The following is a 19,619-nucleotide window of genomic DNA, read 5'->3' as shown; positions in this document are numbered from 1 at the left end:
TATTTTAAATATCTTGGATATTAAACTAGTGCATTTTCCTTAATACCAGATTGTACTTGTGGTCGAAAATTACACTTTTCAGCCCTGGTCAAATTGCAATACCACACAATTGCAGTTGGAGAACGAAATGAGCGCGGGAAAACGTGGGGCCTTGATAATATTCGAAGGATGCGATCGCAGTGGGAAGACCACTCAAAGCCGCCTCCTGGGTAAGTTTCTGCAGCCCCAGAAACCCGGTAGACCTCTAGTTAAACAACAAATCTATTCCAGTTGAGCTCCTCAAGTCCAAGGACGTTCCCGTCCAGGCCATGAACTTTCCGGAACGCAGTTCCAACATTGGCCAGGTGATAAACTCCTATCTGACCAACAGCAAGGACCTGTCGGATGAGGTTATCCATCTGATGTTCTCCGCCAATCGCTGGGAGCACATGAACCAGTTGAAGCAGAAGCTTTTGGAAGGCAAAACCCTGATTGTAGATCGATATTCCTACTCTGGAGTGGCATATAGTGCGGCCAAGGGATTGGATTTCGACTGGTGCTATGCCCCGGAAAGAGGGCTCCTAAAACCAGATGCAGTTTTCTACCTGAGAGCTCCGGCCAGTGACCTTGCGAGTCGTGGCCAATACGGTGAAGAGCGGTCAGTAGTTGCAATATATATATGTAGAAAGTCAACAAGATAAGAGCTTCACATATCTTATCCCATTGCAGTTACGAGAAAGCGGAGTTCCAGGAGCGTGTGGCCAAGGTATTCGATCGCATCTGCTCCAAGGAAGCCAGCTATTGGCACCAGTTCGATGCTAGCCAGCCGGCGGAGGATTTGCATGCCCAGATAGCCAGTATTACGGATGAACTCCTGCCCAAAGTGGCCACCCAGCCCCTGGATAAGTTATCATAGCGCAGGGCCATGCATCGCCATTCATTAGAGGGGATTTACTTTGATTTATGCAATACACGGGTGTTTGTAATAAATGTTTTTAAAGGGCGCTTAACTTTTAATTTACGATAAGGCCACAGGCAATAAATCCAAGCATCGGTCGATGCGAAGGACATCGTTAGGTGTTGAACGAAATGCATTCACAGCCCAGAATTGCACATCAAGTGGATTAAGGAACGGGATTTAATGTAAGCCCGGCGGCAAATGCAATTTAATTTCCGTAATCCCCCTCTATCATAAAAAAAGCAGTTTCCCCCGATTTGTTGCTCCATTGTAGTTCGTTTATTTTTTAATATACCATTACTGAGGGCTCTCTCTCTTGACTAAATGCTAAGCTAAAGCGAAAAATAATTTATGCGGATCAATCTTAGTTGCTAAACCATCAAACCAACAGCACTCTAGTCCATAACTAGTTTAACTCGTAGCTCTCGTAGCCCAAGTCGTCGCGTCGACTGCGTTGGGCTGGCTTGGGATTCCTCGTCCGCAGGGTCAGCTGGCGATAGCCCACTCCCGGCTGGTAATCCACATTGATGGGGGCATGGGGTCGCAGCCCAGTCACGCCGCCCCGCCTCTTCTGCGCCTGGTGGTAGAAGGCTATGTCGCCGTAGCTGTGCTTCGGCCACATGCACTCACAGCCGGAGGGCACGGTCCGCGTCTCCGATTCCCAGCAGCCGGAGGCGTCGTTCAGCCGAATCAGGTGGATGGTGCGATTGAGTTGGATGCACGAGAAGCCCGTCGCCGAGCAGATCTATATGGGAGTTTAAGTTTTCCATAGGTCATTTAAATGATTTTTTGTTAGAATCTATTAGAAAGCCCACCTCTCGCTTCTCGCCTCGCTCGGAGAGCAGGGCACGGAGCAGTTCATTGCCCCTGTAACCGTACTCGTAGTTGTGGCTCCTCGAGGGCTGCGGTGAGTAGGTGTGGGCACAGGTCACCTCCACGTAGTGGTTGGGTCGGTAGTCGCCACTCTCCAGCTTCACGGTCACGCGGTTCGTGGGGCACAGCGACTGATAGGTGACTACCTGTAAATGAGAAGGTGGGTTTGGATAATTAAGATGGTTTTTAAGGTGGTTGAGATTGTGTTTTAAAAGTTGGGGTCAAAATTAACTAAAGATTATAAACTCTGGATTGAATTCATTCCTAAAACTTTTGTAATACAAAGATTAAATATTTTGATCTATTATTATTTATTTTTAAATATACAACGATGGCAAACAAAAGTTATCAAATGTTTAAAATCATTTTAAAGATGCTAAAAGTTATGCTACATGTATATATTCCGATAGAATTAGTTATTTCTTCACTGCATACTTTTAGACACTTTTATAAGTGATTTCGAAATTTAAGTAATTTTTGTAGAAACAAAACTTGTACGTACTTGTGATAATAAATAATATAAAATTATAATAAATATTACAGGGCTCTACAAGATTTTAGAAGTTTTAATTCAATTTATTTAAATAATTTCAAAACTTCATTCATTTTTTACTGCATACTTTAAGACACATTTTTAAGCGATTTCAAAAAGCAAGTAATTTTGAAAATCCAAAATCTATTTGACCTGTTTAGCAGTTATATATCCCTAGTATAAGTATTTACCCCATCTGTGCTGGGAAATGGAACCGGAGGCATCACACTCCGAACGCGGCGCTTGCGCACATTCTGGATCCCGTAGGGCAGGTTGCCATTCAGCTCGTCCGGGTACTCCTCCTGGCCCGCATAATCCTCCTCGCCCTCAATGTCCACGTCGTCGGGAACGCCAGTTGGGAACTTATTGTCGAGGTACTCTGGCTGACCTGGTTCTCCTGCTCCTGTTTCATCCATGGCTGCCCTGAAATTGCATATGCATGGAAATTTGTTAGTTTTGGCCATGAATTAGCGCCATTCTCATCTCGTGGCCCACTGGAGCTGCTTTTGCCGCCACGGCTGTCTGATGTCTCCGCAGGCAGGCGGAAATGACTGCAAAAGCGGTTTTACACTGCGGAAAAATATGGGAATTTAATATATCTTTTGATATTTGATACAGCTGGTTAGAAAAAAAATAATTTTTTATAAATATCATAAGTTATTTCAAGCATAAATGTGAAAAAACTTTTTTTTAATGATTTAAAATAAAATTAATGTAAGAAAGAGCACATTCTTCTTCGTCAAAAGCCATCACAGCCAGTGTTCGGTAATCTTCTATTAAAATTACCACTGAATGATAAGCTTAATTTATAAAATTAATCCTAAAACATATTTATATAAAATTTGTAATTTTAAGTAGCTAGCTGCTTGCCATGGTTATTTCCTTTGATGAGAAAAATAAATCCAAATGAGAAAACATTTTTAGGAATTTTCTTCTATGTGGTATTTGCCTGCGGTGGCGTGGTTTTACAAAAAAAAAATAAAACTCGTTTTTGACGTTTGTTATTTGCATGGCCGCCGCTTCTTTTCTGCAATTTTTCCAGCTGGCCAACAAAAGCGCATCATTCTGCATTCAACTGCAGCAAATGCCAATGAATTTTTTAGCTTTCGCTTTGGCGCGCGGCTTTGTCTGAGGATTGGGTACGCCATGGTGCAGCTGGATTGAGATTGGGGGGCATGGGCAGGAGATGCTCATGGTGATGGTCCTGGCGCTGTCCTGAGCCTGTGGCGCGGCACAAAGCTCCCCGCTCCGCGAATGTCGCTGGCTGCCAGCGGATTTCCCCTTTTGCGTTGTCGATGCCATAGAGCCCAGCTCCCTTGTCCTTGTTCCTAGATATAAACCATACCATACCACCCCCATTCTTCCTGCCCCGAAGCTTTGGCTTTCAGATCCAGCGGCGTTGGCATTTTTGAAGAGCGCTTTCAGGGCAACAACGGCTTTGATAGTTTTGTCGCAAAGTTTGCGAAAATGTTTTGAAACGAATGCAACTGGAATAGTTGAGGTGAGCGGCTTGTTTAAATTAGCACAAAAAAGGGGCTGGCATAATACTGTTTTGTGTTTCAGGCACAGAGACAAGTGAATAATTGTGGCTTTTATCTGTACCTTTTCCTAGGGTTTAATCTGAATCGATTTGGGTTGGCATTGAGCTTAAGGTGTGCCAAAGGTTTTAGGAAATGTATATTTAGATAAAGTATTTTTAGTAAGAATTTCTTAAGTATCTATGAACGAAAAATAATTCACATTTGAATCTGGAAAACTTAAATATACCTATTGAATGGCTTATTATTAATTAATGTAAGAAACATATTTATTATACAATCTCTTTGTGAAAAAAGGCGATTATTTTTGCTCTTTAAAGATTATATTCTTGGCAAGGTTATACTAATAATATGAAGTAATATTGCAGTAGTAGTAAAATATTAATAGTTTTTCAAGAGTAAGTAACATATTATGTATAATAAACAATTACATAGGTCATTATAAAAACAGGAATTATTTTAAGCTCATTAAGAAAAATTATACAAGATTTTTTATAATCATGATTTCTCTATACTAGAATTTTTTAAGGTATTCTTAGTCTCAGTCTGCTAAAGATTAGTCAGTTATGTTTGGGTTATTTTTTAAGGAAAGTGCTTTTTTTTTTCTTTTTCCATTTAAGCAAGGCTCAAGTAACTATTTATATTGGGTAATTCCATTTATTCCAAACAATGCCAGTAAAGTCAGCTATTTGGCAGAGTATTCCTCAAACAAAAGCAGTATTTTCAGTTCTTTCTCAGTCATATTTCTGTTTGAATTTCTTTTGTCGCGCTCCAGCTATCCTTTGCTATTCATTTTTGGTGAATGCAAGACGCAGATTACGTAATCCCTGGCTCAGAATGCACATGATCCTTGCAGCTTCTGATCTCGTTGAGTCCGACAAAAGGGGATAAAACCCAGTCGACTGGAGGAATCAGCTTAAACGCTTACGTTTGTGCTCACGCTTACGTCATGGGATGACGGCATTGACATTTAGTTGATATGCAACCAGAAAGCCAGAGCCAAGATTATTCGGACTGCCATGGTCTGGGATTCTGCAAAAGGAGCAGGAGTGGACTGGGAGAAACTGAAATTGGAAGGGGTACCAACGACAGGGCTTCATTCCCCTTTGTCGGCTCCAATCATTGGCGGTCACATTTGCCGGCATGTGAAGCCAATGAATATGAAGTAAGTCCCTCTATCCGCCACCATGGCTAATTTTCCATGTTTGGGTTTTCAGTTTTTGCTCCAAAGTGTTACCTAACCAGAGATGGCTTTTACCTAGGCTCCTGTACCTTAAGGTACGTTTATAGTTTACTAAAATATATAATTTTTTACAATGTTAACTTTAAAATTCAAATAATCATATAATGATACCCCCTGGTATTTATGGTGATAATATCAACCACTGTAATTTTTTTAAATATTGAAAAAAACAAATTTGTATAATACTAAGAAATTAAGACATTTTAGCTTTAAACGAATGATCTCTTACTATCCTAATCTAAATAATTTTAAATATTCTTTTTTTAACTCAAACAAAGTCGAATATGATGATAATATAAAGACGATATTATAAAGCTTTTTTATAACTCTCTTACAACTTTAGGCCCAAAGACTGGCTTAATTTTTGACTAGCTGATTAAATTTATTTTATAAAGACATGGCATTCTAAGCATGACTTAAGGTATGTATATCCCATAAGTTGGCATAAAATTTTCAAATAAATCCAAACAGTTAGTCAAAAATCAAGCAGGAGTCATAAGAACTTTACTAATATTTTAATGTTTTATTGCTTCTTATATATTTCAATATCAATATGAAGCAATATGTGCAATAAGATTGGATTTATTTTAATTTGATATTGTGAAAGCCCTTCAAAAATAAGTTAATACTTTCCCAATAATTTACCTATGTAATTTTTAATATTTTAATAAACATGTTACCTTTCGCAGCACTGGCCTTACCTTGGGTTGATGTTGCTGCTGCGACTGCGACGCGCCAGCAACAATTGCTCTTGCTCCGATGGCGGCAGCCAGTTGATGTTGCTGTTGTCCTCCACGTTGATGTTGCTGTTGCTGTTTGTGTAGCCATTGCTATTGCTGTTGTCCTGGTTTTGGTCCTGTTCCTGGGCAACGGCAAACCTGCCCACACCTTGAACGGCCGCATTTAAGTCGGACAATTGCAGACGGAAGTCATTGCGAGCATTCTCTGGATCATCATCAAACTGTCCCTGTTGCTGTTGTTCAAGTTGCTGTTGCTGTTGCTCGTGTTGCTGTTGCTGCTGCTGCTGCTGTTGTAGATGTTGCTGCCTGTCGTATATGCTGTGGATGGGATTTCCGTAGAGTTTTTGCTGCTGCTGCCATTTGGCCGGTGCTTTGTTGTAGTTATAGTTGTCATTGTTGTCGTCCTCGTTGCTATCTGCAATGCCATCAACATCCACATTCGGATCCACATCCCCCAGCTCCCACTTGTAGTTGTAATCCTCGTTGTTGTTGTTGTTGTTGTTATGGCTGTTGTCGCTAGTACTCCTGTAGCTATATCTATTGTTTTTGAGCCCCAGCGTCGATTCCACCGCCTCATCGCAGGCCAATGCGAGCGTTCGTCTGGAAGAGCCGCTGCCAAAACAGCGAGCAGCTAGAATGGCGGCCAGGAGCAGCTGCAAATGTGGCAGAAACAAAGAGATTGGGGCGATAAGTTGGGTGCGGCACGAACGGAAATGTTAAACAATTGTTGTGTGGCTAATAAACTGCAAAGTGTCAACAGTTGGGCGACACTCTGTGTTCGCCGTTCAGGGGGTTTTCTCATGCAAATATAGCCATTCGAATAGCAAACAATACAGGCGGATTAATATTTATCACATGAGATTAGATATTCACTAAATAGGTTCATAAAAAGAGTGTTTGCGCATCAGAAGCTTATAGAAAACAATATCCACACCACAAGATGGGTAAATAAATGAGAATTTTATGATGGGATTTTTGAGAGCTAATGCTGTTATGAAATACATACAGTATTAAGTGTTTCTTATTTATTTAAAAATTATTAGAAGCCTATAGAAAACAATACTCATACCACAAGAAAGGTATTGAACCAATGAGCTTGTGATTTTTTAATGGGTTCGATTTTGTATTTGATACATATTTGCTAACAATATTTCATTCAGGTAATCTACTTATTAATCAAGAGTTTTCTTTTCAAGTGGTCTCACTATTTTTATTTTTATCAATCAAAGTGATAATGGATAACGCGTTATCAATTTAATACTACTATAAATACTCCAAGAGCCATACAAATAAATTTGATAATTGGACCTTTTATTCTAGGAAAAAATAAAAACAAGGTTTTTATATATAGTTCTTCCCCCTTTTCGTAATTTATTGTTGTTAAGGTGACGTATTTGTTTTGCTTTTATCAACTAGTAAGTACTAGAGAAAGCCTTCCGATAAGAATCAATATACTATCAATGCAATTGTTACATAAGAACGGTTATCAATTGATAAAATTCTTATTTAAAGTATTACTGCATTTTCAAATTTACCTAGATGGTAATCACATACGCTTGTTGGGCAAACTTTTTTAATTTCTTAAAACTTTGTAGACCAGTGCTGCAAACCGAAAATCGACCACTAATTCAACTAAGAGCTCAACAAAATTCCGATTGACGAAACCAAAAACTTAAACAGCCTCCAAGTTCCCACAGCGGCGGCTAAAGGGAAAGTTCAATTCCCTGCTGGATGTTGACAATCAATGTGCGTTGAGAATGGAATAACGTCAAGACCAAAACCGAACCCAAATAAGATGAAAAGTTTTCGGGTGGCTTTCCTGCCCCTCGTTTCCATCCTGAGGTTACCCAATCCTTTTGGAGCACGAAAGTTTTGGGCAAGATTTTCAGACATGTCTGTATTTGTGTCTGGTGGGGATGTGCGATGCCTCTGATTATGTGGTCTGTCCAAAAAAAGTGCCCCAAGTGAAAATAGTTGGGGCGACCTTTAGCGATAATATGCTGCACGCGCTTCCTATCCTATATAGGCATCCAGATATAGATATATATATATATGGAGCTACATTCATTAGAGGCCCACACTACGTGACCGAATAGTTGGCGCCGGAAATGCTCAAAACTAAGATATGAACACAGTGCTAGAGAGCAGCTCCATTTCCTGGTCCCTTTTTTCCCTGACGCTCTACAAGTTCTTTTGTCTCAATCTAGTTTTTACAAGCACTGGGGAAAATTTCGTATATCAAAAATACGAGTCCCAAAAATTACTGAAAATTTTATATTCCCGAGTAACACGGTTTTTCAAACCTTTAAGTGTAAATACAACTTTTATAAAGCTGTTTAATAATACCACATATCTATACCCTACGAATATATTTAAATATATGAAGTATTTTTTAAATTAATAGAGTATTTCAAACCTTTATCTTAAAAATAGGATATATTTTATTTTTCAAAAGTCAAGAATATTTTTCAACACCAAGATTAGTGATAGAACTTTTCTTATTATGATATATGTAGCTATACCCTAGTAGTACTTTATCTTTAATATTTTTTAAAGCAAGATTATAGTTATAGTAGTTCGGATTTTCTTTTTATGAATCAGATCCTATCATATTTTTTCTCCGTTTTGTATATGGCTGTATGTGCAAGTATCTCGGATATATGCAAGTGTTGTTGCCGCTCTGGATTTATAAGATTTCTTTTATGCTCTTGCCGGGCCTACCACAAAACTTCTTTCATTTATCTCGGCCCCCTCTTCACTTTGGATACCCATCCCTCTGTCCTACGAGGAGCATTTCCAAGTTTGGGGGGCCATCAAGTTTGTCAAACTATTTGTATGGAATTCACAATTTGTGTTGATGAAGTTTCGCCAAAGTCCAAGTCGCAAAGCTTACGAAGGCGACCGCGTGATCTGCGTGAACTGTGTGAGCAAGTGTTTATGGAATTGAATTATTTTCCTTCGTCCTTTTTTATTTCTCGCCTGGATTTTCCCTAGTTTTGTCTCTGGTAAAAGCCGGTGGAAAGGTGGGCTTTTTGTGTGTTATCTGTTTTTGGGGCTTACAGGTGGCTTTGTCTTGGGCTCGGGAACTCGCTTTGTGTGATTTAAAGTGGCCCCAATAAGCCGATTTCTTTGGTCAAGCTGCCTGAGAACAAAGTACATTTTACTTTGGTGTCGGCTTAATACTTCCAGGAAACTGCTGCTTTTTTATAAAGCCATTAATTTTTAAGTTTCAATAGAATTATAGATTTTTTGACGGGTGCGGGGTTGATTATTTTAAAGGGTTTTGGTTAAAGTAATGAGTTTTGGCTTAACTCAAAGAAGGTTTTTAGCAAAGGAATAATAACAAATACAGAATTTTATTAATTTACAGAATAAAATAATGTTATTTTTAAATGGAAACTTGTCTGACTTAACCATGTTTACCTAACATTATCCCTAAAGTTTATTTTACTAATACCACATTTAGTACAGTCAGTGTAATATTTCTTAAGACCTATATCTATTTCTTTCCACCTTATAGATCTTTTTATTCCATGATTTATCTGTGTAAGGTTTCCAGTTGCACTTTAATTAAAAATTCGATGATATAACTTTATCACTACCCGGTTTGCGGAAGCCGCTTAGCCTCGATTTATTTTGATATTGTTGTGAAATACGGTTCACGTGTTTCGTCGCATATTTGTATTGCAAAACCGAGCGCAGAAACAAAAACAATAACAAAGGCCTGGGCAATTGAAAATATAATTTCATAATTTATGGTGTTAGTTTTCGCATAGTGTTTCTCCCATGCTCCCGAGCCTTATGCAAATGATTGTTTTTTCCCATATTATTTCATATTTTTCAGGCTCTTTTTTTTCGTTGTACCCCTACCGACTGCTGGCTGTTGCCATTCAATTACATTTTTGCAATCAAACTGCAATGTGGCCAGACAATGTTCAGCTGCTCACCTGGCCAGAACAGACAGACAAATGGGGTGTATAGGTAGGTATATATATCTGGCGATATGGTGGAGGAGGTACCATATGTGGGGGGCTGATGTATATTGCATAAATTTGTGACCTTTCAGTTTTCAATTGAATTTCTCTGCACGGCGGCAATTGTTCGAGGAAAACTTGGTCCTTGCATTTTCAGCAGCCGGAAAAACAACCCAACTAAGCGGGTAGAGTACCAATTTGCATGCTTGTAGTGGTCTGTGTTTTTCGGGGCTTCAGTGGGTGGTCGATTTTATATATATATATAGCTATATATATATAGCTGGCAAAACAAGAGCCTGCAATTCTCCCCTCGATTTGTTTTAATTGTTGTTCTCGGCTGCCCCTGCTGCTGTTGATGTGATCCCCCTTGTTATTGTTATTTTTTCGGCTCTGTCTGGCGCTTATTGGCAATTGTCAAATATTGGTTTTTTCCTATTATTGTTTCATCAATGGCATGAAGCGATTTTAATTAATCGCCCCCAAAGTTTGCCAATTTCAAAGTTTTTTTGCGCATTAATTTGTTGCCATGTTCGTTGGCCAACAGTTGACGGCATTTTGGGATGGACCTGAATTTAAGTTTGGGGCCAGTCTTTCAATTAAAAGCCACCGCAAGAGCCATCCTCTAGATTTAATGTTACGCATACGCCATGTGTGTCATCTACGGTTGCCATGTTAGCACACACACTCACACACACACTGGCATGCTGAAAGGACCTGTACGAGTAGCAGATTGGTTGCTCTGCTGGCTGCAAATCCTGTTAATCACCTCTATCACAGGTGAGGCATCTGCACGTAGCTCACTTTTTGCCGCTTTAAGTCGCCGCAGTGTTGTAACAGCAGCAGGAAAGAGACAGCAGGGGAGCTTTTGAAAGAGAGGGAGGATGTGGTGGAAACTAGTTACAACCAATGATGGTGACATATCCTTTTTGTAGCCAAATTCGGACATTCTAATGTTGATAGAATACATTTTAGATATTTTGAAAACATTTTTGTGTGATTTATTTTTATTAAGATTGAATATCTTGAAAAGTATTTCGGGTTAATTTTCAAAAGATAGTATATGCACAAAGAGAAATTTTCAAGTACATTGTTCCTGATTTGAGAACATTCGTTTTTAAAAACCGTGTAAGTACATTTTGGTATCAATTATCTCAATTTTAGATGGAAATGGTGAGAAGAGAAAACTTAAATTCAGTTTATTAAACAACTTTTCATCTTGATTTAAGCACAATAAAAACATTTTCATCTTCAAAAACTTCGTTCCTTTTTTAAGAATATTCTGCACTCGAATAAGAATGTCAGAATTCTTTCTGTGGACATCTTTACTTATTAAGCTTATATTTTTTTTTGGGCAAGTTTGGTATTTTTTTATAGTTGAGAGACTCTACGATTTATGTTTTTAGCTGGCCTAAGGTCAAGCAATTTTTATAATATTTGTTTGGGATTTCCCTTTATTCATCTTTTTGTATAAGATTATTTTTACCGAATATCTAAGAAAACATAAACGGTCTGACCATTAATATATATTTACCCTCTTTAAAGCTTTCAGTAAAAATTCTAAATATATTGATTTTAGATGTATCTTTAAAGTTTATACTCTATATTGCATTAGTATTCGAAAATGTATTCCATTATAAAAACTAAACTAAAGGAAAAATATATATATTTGCTGACATATTTTCTTTAATTTTGATTTTATAATTGTTTTTCAAAGATGGGATTTTATTTTTCGAAGTATTAAGAAGGATATGGCTAACCTTTAAACGGCTCTTTGCTCATCTCTAAAAACTTGACTCATCTACCTTTACAAATGTGTATTTTGACAGCACTATTTTGAAGTTAGCATATGCAGGTGTAGAAGTTAAATACACACCGCTTCTGTCAACTGAGTCTTTGATCCGGCTGATGCCTCCATCGTTGTCCTAGCAGGGCCTTAATGCCGCAATTAGTGGCTCCTCCTGCTCGCTGGCTTATTTGTGGCCCTGCGTTTTATGACTCTCATTTGCCGATTCGGAAGGGGAGTGCATTACAGGATTTCCCACTGACCTCCGACCTCTGGCCAACTAAATCTAATCTCTCAACAACGAACTCGGTCGAACAATCTGTGCAATCCTCTAATGCAGCTTACTTGAATTGAATGGCACAGGCCAATACGGCCAGAAATTCTCTCATAATTTTGGATTTTCCATTTAACGCATTTGTCTGCTTTTGTCTGCCAGTTGAACTACTTCACATCTCTTTTTGCACCACTTTGGCTATGGAAAATAATCCCATACCCTATTCATTTGAAAATTGAAAATTACCGAGTCCAAAATCTAAAGCCTCAAACAATGGATAAAGTGGAGGTATTAATATTCTCTGAGGAAAGTCCGGATTGAAAACTGAAAATTAAATGCTTAGCTAAAATAAGTTTTTAGCAAAAATCGTTACTGAAAAATCATAGGTTCTTGAAAAATAAAAAAAAATTATAAAGATCTATAGCTTTTTGAAAAAGCTCTATAGATTATATATATATAGACATCAAAACCAAACGGTTTTTTCCTAGAAATATATAAATAAATAAAAAATGGTACGTGGTGAATGTCTTAAATGTCTTTGAAAAACTGATATGTGATATCCGCACTTATTTCCTAGTGGTAACTAATGATATCAGGATATTTTGTCCGTATTTTTTTTTGTCCTAAACTTTAACAAAGGATATTCCTTGGCTCAATATTATTTTTTTTGTATTACTTACTACCCATTTGAGTATCCGCTCTTCACAATTTCCGCGTAGCTGGCCAAATTCCTGTTTGTTTGGCTTGCTTTGATTTCCATATTGATTTATATGAACCGGGGCTGTGAGTGTGTGCGTGAGGGGAATGCAACAAGTGCAACAATGCAATCAACGCATGCACACTTACTCACTCGTTTACACAACCCCATGTATTTAAATGTTGCCCCAAGCATGTGTTTGTGGCATCGTGTGGAATTCTTGCTGCCTTATAGTATATGTGTGTTAGGGGTCGAGTTTGGTTGTGCACAGGAATAAATGTTTTGGGTTGGGTTCTTAAAATAAAATAGGTTATACTGTTATGCAGAATATTTTATTTCATAGCAGTGGTTTCCACACAATTTACAATGTACACTGTGCGTGGGACGGCAGAGCGTGGGCAGAAAAAATATGGTACACCATAAAAAATATTCTATGAAGTCAAAAGAAAGTAACCTTACCTAGAAATATTTAAAAAAAACTTGAATCTAAACTTCTATTAAATCTCTGCAGATTTGGTATGATGTATATAATGGATCTGTCGTTTTTGGAGTGCATTATTATCAAAATAAACTTTAGCATACTTTCTGACCCCTCTGTCGAAGATATCCCATCCATCATAATTATAATCAAATCAATCTTATTAGTTAAAATATATTTTTTCTGAAGAAATATTGTACACCAGGGAGTTACCTTACCAAGAATTATTTAAAAATAAAACTTTAAACTAAAGTACTATTATATCTCTGCAGATTTGGTATGATGTATATAATGGATCTACCATTTTTGGAATACATTATTAAGTCTTTTGATATCAAAACAACCTTTAGCATACTTTCTGACCCCTCTATTGAAAATATCCCATCCATCATAATTATAATCAAATCAATCTTAATATTTACAATATTTTTTCTGAGTGCATTAGTGCAGCTGAGTGGTAGTGGAGCATATTGAAATTGTTGCCATAGCGAGCGTAATCCCTGCCAGCGACGGGTTTACACCCGCTATGAAAAGGGCATATCGGCAGCCTTTTCCCAATGCTGATGCCAACGGAAAAAATGTAATAAACGCCAAGCAAAATATTTGTCAAATCAATTTAGCTCACACCGAACGAGGGTGTGTGAGTGTCAAGGGCAGGATGGAGAAAATATGCAGAGTTCACCCGCACATTCACACTTGGTTACAAGACTTTTCCGTGTGAGTGCGGGGTGAAAGTCGATGGAAAGTTTTGGCCCAGTGAGATAAATGGCACTTGAACGTATTATTCTCTCCTTTCTGGTGGGGTAAGCGGGATATGTTGAGGTGTATTTGTAACTTCTTATCAACTGGGAAATGAGGTGAGCCACACCGATAAGGCTAGTTTTAAAAGCTTTCCGTGAAAGTTTTACGTTCTACCTCTATTGTAATTTATTTTACTTACGAGTAATAGTTAGTTATACTAAACTTTTTTATAACTAAGAAATTATAGTAAACTTTTCTAAAAACTAAAACGAATATTTGTTAAGGTATACTGCCATTGTTAAAGTTAATTAAATAAAACTCATTTAAAAGTAGGTGCTGATAGGCTGCTTCTTAAATGTCATTAATTTTATTGCCCTTCTTTCAAGGGCCCACATAAATATTTAATTTTTCTGAAAGGATATCTCTGCGCCTGCCTGCTCGCTTCTTTAGAATTCATTTTTTTATTTCATGATATTTTATTTTATTCCGTTTTATTCCTTTCTTATTTGCAATTTGGCCTTTTGGGCCGGGGGCCGCCTTACGGGAATATAACATGACAGCGACCCAAGTCTAGCTGTCTGTCGTGTGTGTAAAAAATTATTGAAGCCTCCGTTGAAAGGAGGCTGCTCTATCCAACCCACCGTTCTGTTCTATTTTATATATTTTTTTCTTATATATATGGCACATGCTTTGATTGAGGTATGCCACACCAACAATAACAGGCAGCCAGCCGAAATCTCCACTTATTTATTAAATTTACTGCGCTGCCTGTCGCCCGGGAGACGGCGCCGAAAAGCAGGCAACACTAAATGGGGCCCGAAAATAGGGGAATGAAGCCCCCAAAGGCTCTAGAAAAGGGCTGAAAATTAAAGTTGACCAACTGTCAGAGGACGACAGGCTCAAGTGGCCAGAGATTTCCCCCGAAAACCCAGAGGCTGTTGTAAATTCGCATTAAAATATGTCAAAATGACAAAAGTCTTTGCTTCTCTTTCATAATTTCGATGGAGTTGTTTACGTAGCACCAGTGATGAGCAAAATCTAAGAACATTATAACTATATGCATAAGAAAAAATTGAGAAAATTAAGACCAAGGCATTGGAAAAGATATTTCCCTTATAAAATATGTGACAATGTAAAATGGTTTCTAACTTATAAATATCTTCACACATATAAAAGTACCTAACTTGTAAAACTTTCTCTTAATAAAAAGGTACTTGTAATTTTGTACCTGTAAAAATGATTTTGAACTTATAAATATATATATTTCTAAAATGATTATACCCGTTACTCGTAGAGTAAAAGGGTATACTAGATTCGTCGGAAAGTATGTAACAGGCAGAAGGAAGCGTTTCCGACCCCATAAAGTATATATATTCTTGATCAGGATCACTAGCCGAGTCGATCTAGCCATGTCCGTCTGTCCGTCTGTCCGTCTGTCCGTCTGTCCGTCTGACCGTCTGTCCGTCTGTCCGTCTGTCCGTCTGTCCGGATGAACGCTGAGATCTCGGAAACTATGAGAGCTAGGCTATTGAGATTTGGCGTGCAGATTCCTGAGCTTCTTACGCAGCGCAAGTTTGTTTCAGTAGACTGCCACGCCCACTCTAACGCCCACAAACCGCCCAAAACTGTGGCTCCTACAGTTTTGATGCTAGATAGAAAATTTTAACTGAAATGTAATGTTCTCATCAATACCTATCGATTGACCCAAAAAAAGTTTGCCACGCCCACTTTAACGCCCACAAACCGCAAAAGCCTGTGACGCCCACAATTTTCATGCTAGATAAAAAATTTTAACTGAAATGTATTGGTCTCGTCAATACCTATCGATTGATCCAAAAAAAATTTTGCCACGCCCACTCTAACGCCCATAACGCTTAAATCTGTATACCGCCGGTAGGTGGCGCATTTTAATCTCGCTTTGCTGCTTGCATATCTCCATTTAGCTGAGTAACGGGTATCTGATAGTCGAGGTACTCGACTATAGCGTTCTCCCTTGTTTTTATTTTAAAATGTGTAACTTTTTAAAGTTACTTTTAAGCTAAAAATGTACCTTTAGCAAATGGTTTAGATGATAGTAAGGGACAATTTATAGGATAGGTACATTTTGTTTTATAATATTTAAAGACTTAAGTCCTATCAAACAGAGTGATATATATAGTCTTTTATACATATGATGCAAGCATATGTTAGACAATTAAGCTCAATTTTTCCAAAGTATCTTTTGCTCTAAGATAACAAGATGTGTATTTTTTCCTAGCTAGGTATATATTCTTTGGGATATTCTTTGCTGTGGTCCTGTGATTGCTTTCACCCCCCATCGACAATCCTTTGAGCTGTTGTCGTCGCCTGACAAATTGATGCTTTGACGTCCTTCGAGCAAAAGTTTAATCTCTCTCATTGACGAAGTTAAGGCGCCCTGAGCCATTCAAGTGTGCAAATATTTGCCGGCTGTTCTTATTAAATCTTTTTTGGGTATTGCCTTGGGGTTTATGCATCAATTTATCACCCCGGCTGAGATTACGAAACGAAACAGAGATTACAGCTGAAAAGGACCAGAAAGATGATGGTGTTGGGGATGGGAATGAGGATGGGAATGGGGGATGCCCCGAAAACATTTCAATCAGCTGAGGAAATGGACAAAAACTTCCTGCACTTTGCTACAAAATCTGGCGATGGTCAAGAAAAACGTTTTGCAATTACAGCTTAGCAGTTGTTGTCATTACTGCACTTGCCGAACACAAAATTCCTTTTGAAGTTCCGTTGCAGGCGTTACCAGCAATAAGTGTCATGTGAGAGACCCACTTCCGTTTGCTCTATTTATGTGGCAGGACTTAATGACAATCATGTCCTCGTCCTGAAATTGCCTTTTCAAATTGCCATTCTTTGTTTATTTGTGCAGTTTTTGCTCGAAACTTTGGCTCGTTTGTCGATTGCATTTCCCCCCAATTCCCTCAATTCTGATGAGTTCAAGTGGGTGGCACAAGACACATGCCCAATTTATGTTCAAAGTTTGCCCCCATAAATGTGACAAGCTGGGGTGTGTCTATATGGCATTCGGTTTCGAGCCATGCCCACGGCCTGGAATGCACTCCACAGATATCTTTGTAGGTGCCATACATCAACCTGTGAGCACAAACAAATTCCGAGCTTGCCTTTGATGTGAGCTTTCTGAAATACCCTCTTCAAATGGGTTGTTCTTATTTAAAAATGGTTTACATTTGATCGTACTAAATACAATTGTGTTTCCTCAAAATGTAATTTTCAATGCTTAAAAAAAGTGACAGATTGTCAATCAAAGATGAGGAAAGTCTATTTATTTATTATAATGAAGAACAATTTTTCAACAAGTTTATGGGAAAGTAAGTCATATACCTAGTTAGTATTTTCCAATATTAGGAAAACTATCATTAAACAATTTTTAATTTATTTTTTCGGCTTGTGGATTAAATTTTTTAGTACTGGCATTCTGAACTTTCTTTATTTAATGAACTTGTCATACTTGTCATACTTGTGTTAGACAGTTCATAGTATTCGGTTTGGCTGAACTATATTCCGTAGTACTCGCTTTCTGAAGTTTCTTCAGCGGAAAAAACTTTTGATTATCCTGGCGCCCCAGTCACTTGCTTTATTTTTTATACCTCCACAAAAAATCGGGCTGTATATCCGCTCAGTTATGTATTTGATAACTTTAGGCGAAGTACCTTTGTTGCTGCCCTTAATGACAATATTCCTGACCAGACCCCATGCCGTATTTACATTGATTGAGGTTGAAGAGTAATTTTGCCTGCTGCAAGAGCTCAAATCTAAGCAAGACTCAAGCTGTTATTTGGGGTCTTAAGTATTTGATTGTATTTACATTGTGCCCAAATCATGAAAGTTCAAACAGCCGAAGCGGATAATGCCAGTGGGAAACCCTTTTCACAATTTCGAAATTGTGTTACTCGAGATTGTCAGTTAAGTAGCTGGCAAGTAGTTGAAATCCATACGGGTTACGGAAATGTATATTCATATTGTGCTCGGTGAAATTCAGTTGCGAGCCAGCGATGCAGAGATACTTGGTCGCCCTTGCAGTTGCCAAGATAGAGCGAAGCGGTTGCAGATGCAGATTTAGATTCGGCTACAGATACAGATACAGATACGGTTGTACAAAGATACAGATACTGTAGAGGTAAGACCGCCATTCGAGTGGCAATTTGTGCGTGCAGCGATCCGGAAAAGCCACTCAAGTCTAGTCGAGCCACATGTGTAAATACACAGGGAGATCATGTAGTTAAATTTATTAGATTTGATAAAATTAGTATTAGTGTTAGTTGTTAAAAAAATATTATTTAAATGCATCTTAAGCATTTCTTTTGATTTTAAATGCCTTTAGAACAGTAGTAGTTATCAGCAGGGGGTAAACGGTTCATGTGTCGGCAGAGCGCCGGCAGAAAAAGACGTATTCCACGGTAAAGAAGAGTTGCTTCTGCTGTTAACCACTAATTTAAAAGTTAGGAATGTTGACTTTATATCCGAATAGATTTTAAACAGTGGTCACCAGCCGAGGTAGTACTGTGCATGTGTCGGCAGAGCCTCGGCATAAATTGTACGTATCCTTCTGCTGTTGACCACTGATTAAAAAGCAATACAACTAAATAATTTTTTTAAGAAGAGATTATAAGTTAAAAAAATTACAAATTAGTCCCCAATTTGAGTACTAATTTGTTTAAGTGCAGCCACCGAAAGTATGAATATAAGTTGCTGAGATTACTGGCAATGTGAATGCAAAGAGGTTTTGTGGCGCATCTAAATCAGCTGGCGAATTGCATGTCGGAGGCAATTTTGGCGGGAAAGGCTACAGAAGCCGTAGAAGCAGCTCAATAAAATAATCATGAGCTTGCGTTGGCCGGAAACAAATGCGCATTTAACATTCATGTTGGCCAAAAATCAAATGCACACATGCAAGACCCACAAGGACTTAATCCTGCTGGCAGGACCCATCCCCCCCCCCCACTTGGCTATAATCTTTTTGCTTTCGCTTTTCTCGCTTTTCTCCGACTGTCTGTCAGGGTTATGTAAAACCAGCCACAAAGTCATTTTACTGAGCGGATGTTTGCGGCCAAACGAAAGGACACGCAGCTCGAAGTTGGCCATATCGAAAGCGGAAAGGATACCGGGGTGGAAATTCGGAAAATGGACGAGGGAAAACCTCCTGTGTGTCTGAGCCACGTTTAGCACGCGCACGGTCGTAAATTTTTGGTCTGCACAGCCCCTTGGACAGTTTAATTTCGATTTCCCTTTTATCCAATGGCTGCGAAAATCGCGCGTGCATTTAAACCCCCCCAAAAAAAAAAAAAAGAATTTTAAGGAAAATCGGCGGAAAATCGAGGAAAACTCCTACCGGATGGGCAGTGGCCATTGGTGGAAACGAAAGTGACAAATGCAAGAAAGAAAGTCGCAAGTAATACGTAATGCATAAGTAAAGGGGAAAAAGCGACGACATTAAGGACACACAAATAATACAAGAAAAATAGGGTATTTCCCCCCCCCCCCCCGTGTTTTTCCGAAAATTCACCCCTAGCACCCCCACCCCTGTCAACACTTCTGCTTTTGTCGTGACATTTAAATTAAGTTCGTGATTTGGCAAATTTATTTTGATTTATGCACATTTGCATACGAGTGTACATGCGGAATTCGCAAATTCTAGTTACACAAAATTTCGCTGGAAAACAGCGAGGACACGCAATTAATTGCCTTGTCATGCCGGGAAAATTAATTTCAATTTTTGAATGAAATCCGAATTGCGCAGCCAACAAGGATTTCATTGAAT

At 38.5% G+C, this 19,619-nt stretch overlaps 2 protein-coding genes across 2 annotated transcripts in view; one reads left to right on the top strand and one right to left on the bottom strand.

The window, feature by feature from the left end:
• Positions 1–30: 30 nt before the first annotated feature.
• Positions 31–982, top strand: LOC108009523 (thymidylate kinase). Its single transcript, XM_017073953.4, has 3 exons — positions 31–209; positions 271–637; positions 709–982. Exons 1-3 carry the CDS (start codon positions 128–130, stop codon positions 893–895), a joined length of 636 nt encoding a protein of 211 aa, XP_016929442.2. The 5' UTR covers positions 31–127; the 3' UTR covers positions 896–982.
• Positions 983–1,193: 211 nt separating this feature from the next.
• The window catches only part of LOC108008710 (uncharacterized), a 34,785-nt gene continuing 16,359 nt past the window's right edge, over positions 1,194–19,619 (bottom strand). The window contains exons 2-5 of the mRNA XM_017072607.4: positions 5,825–6,516; positions 2,534–2,765; positions 1,753–1,956; positions 1,194–1,682 (exon numbers count right to left, since the gene is read on the bottom strand). Coding sequence (XP_016928096.2) covers positions 1,344–1,682; positions 1,753–1,956; positions 2,534–2,765; positions 5,825–6,516 — 1,467 coding nt within the window. The 3' untranslated portion in view covers positions 1,194–1,343. The remainder of the gene's footprint in view (positions 1,683–1,752; positions 1,957–2,533; positions 2,766–5,824; positions 6,517–19,619) is intronic.

This window comes from Drosophila suzukii, chromosome 2R (assembly GCF_043229965.1).
Source record: "Drosophila suzukii chromosome 2R, CBGP_Dsuzu_IsoJpt1.0, whole genome shotgun sequence".
In the NCBI taxonomy this organism is placed as follows: domain Eukaryota; kingdom Metazoa; phylum Arthropoda; class Insecta; order Diptera; family Drosophilidae; genus Drosophila; species Drosophila suzukii.
This window is presented reverse-complemented; position numbering and strand designations above follow the sequence as displayed.

Bases quoted from the DNA above. Each gene is read 5' to 3' on its own strand.
- LOC108009523 (XM_017073953.4), top strand. From the start codon at position 128: ATGAGCGCGGGAAAACGTGGGGCCTTGATAATATTCGAAGGATGCGAT. The intron at 210-270 runs GTAAGTTTCTGC...AATCTATTCCAG, and splicing joins CACTCAAAGCCGCCTCCTGG to TTGAGCTCCTCAAGTCCAAG. The intron at 638-708 runs GTCAGTAGTTGC...ATCCCATTGCAG, and splicing joins GGCCAATACGGTGAAGAGCG to TTACGAGAAAGCGGAGTTCC.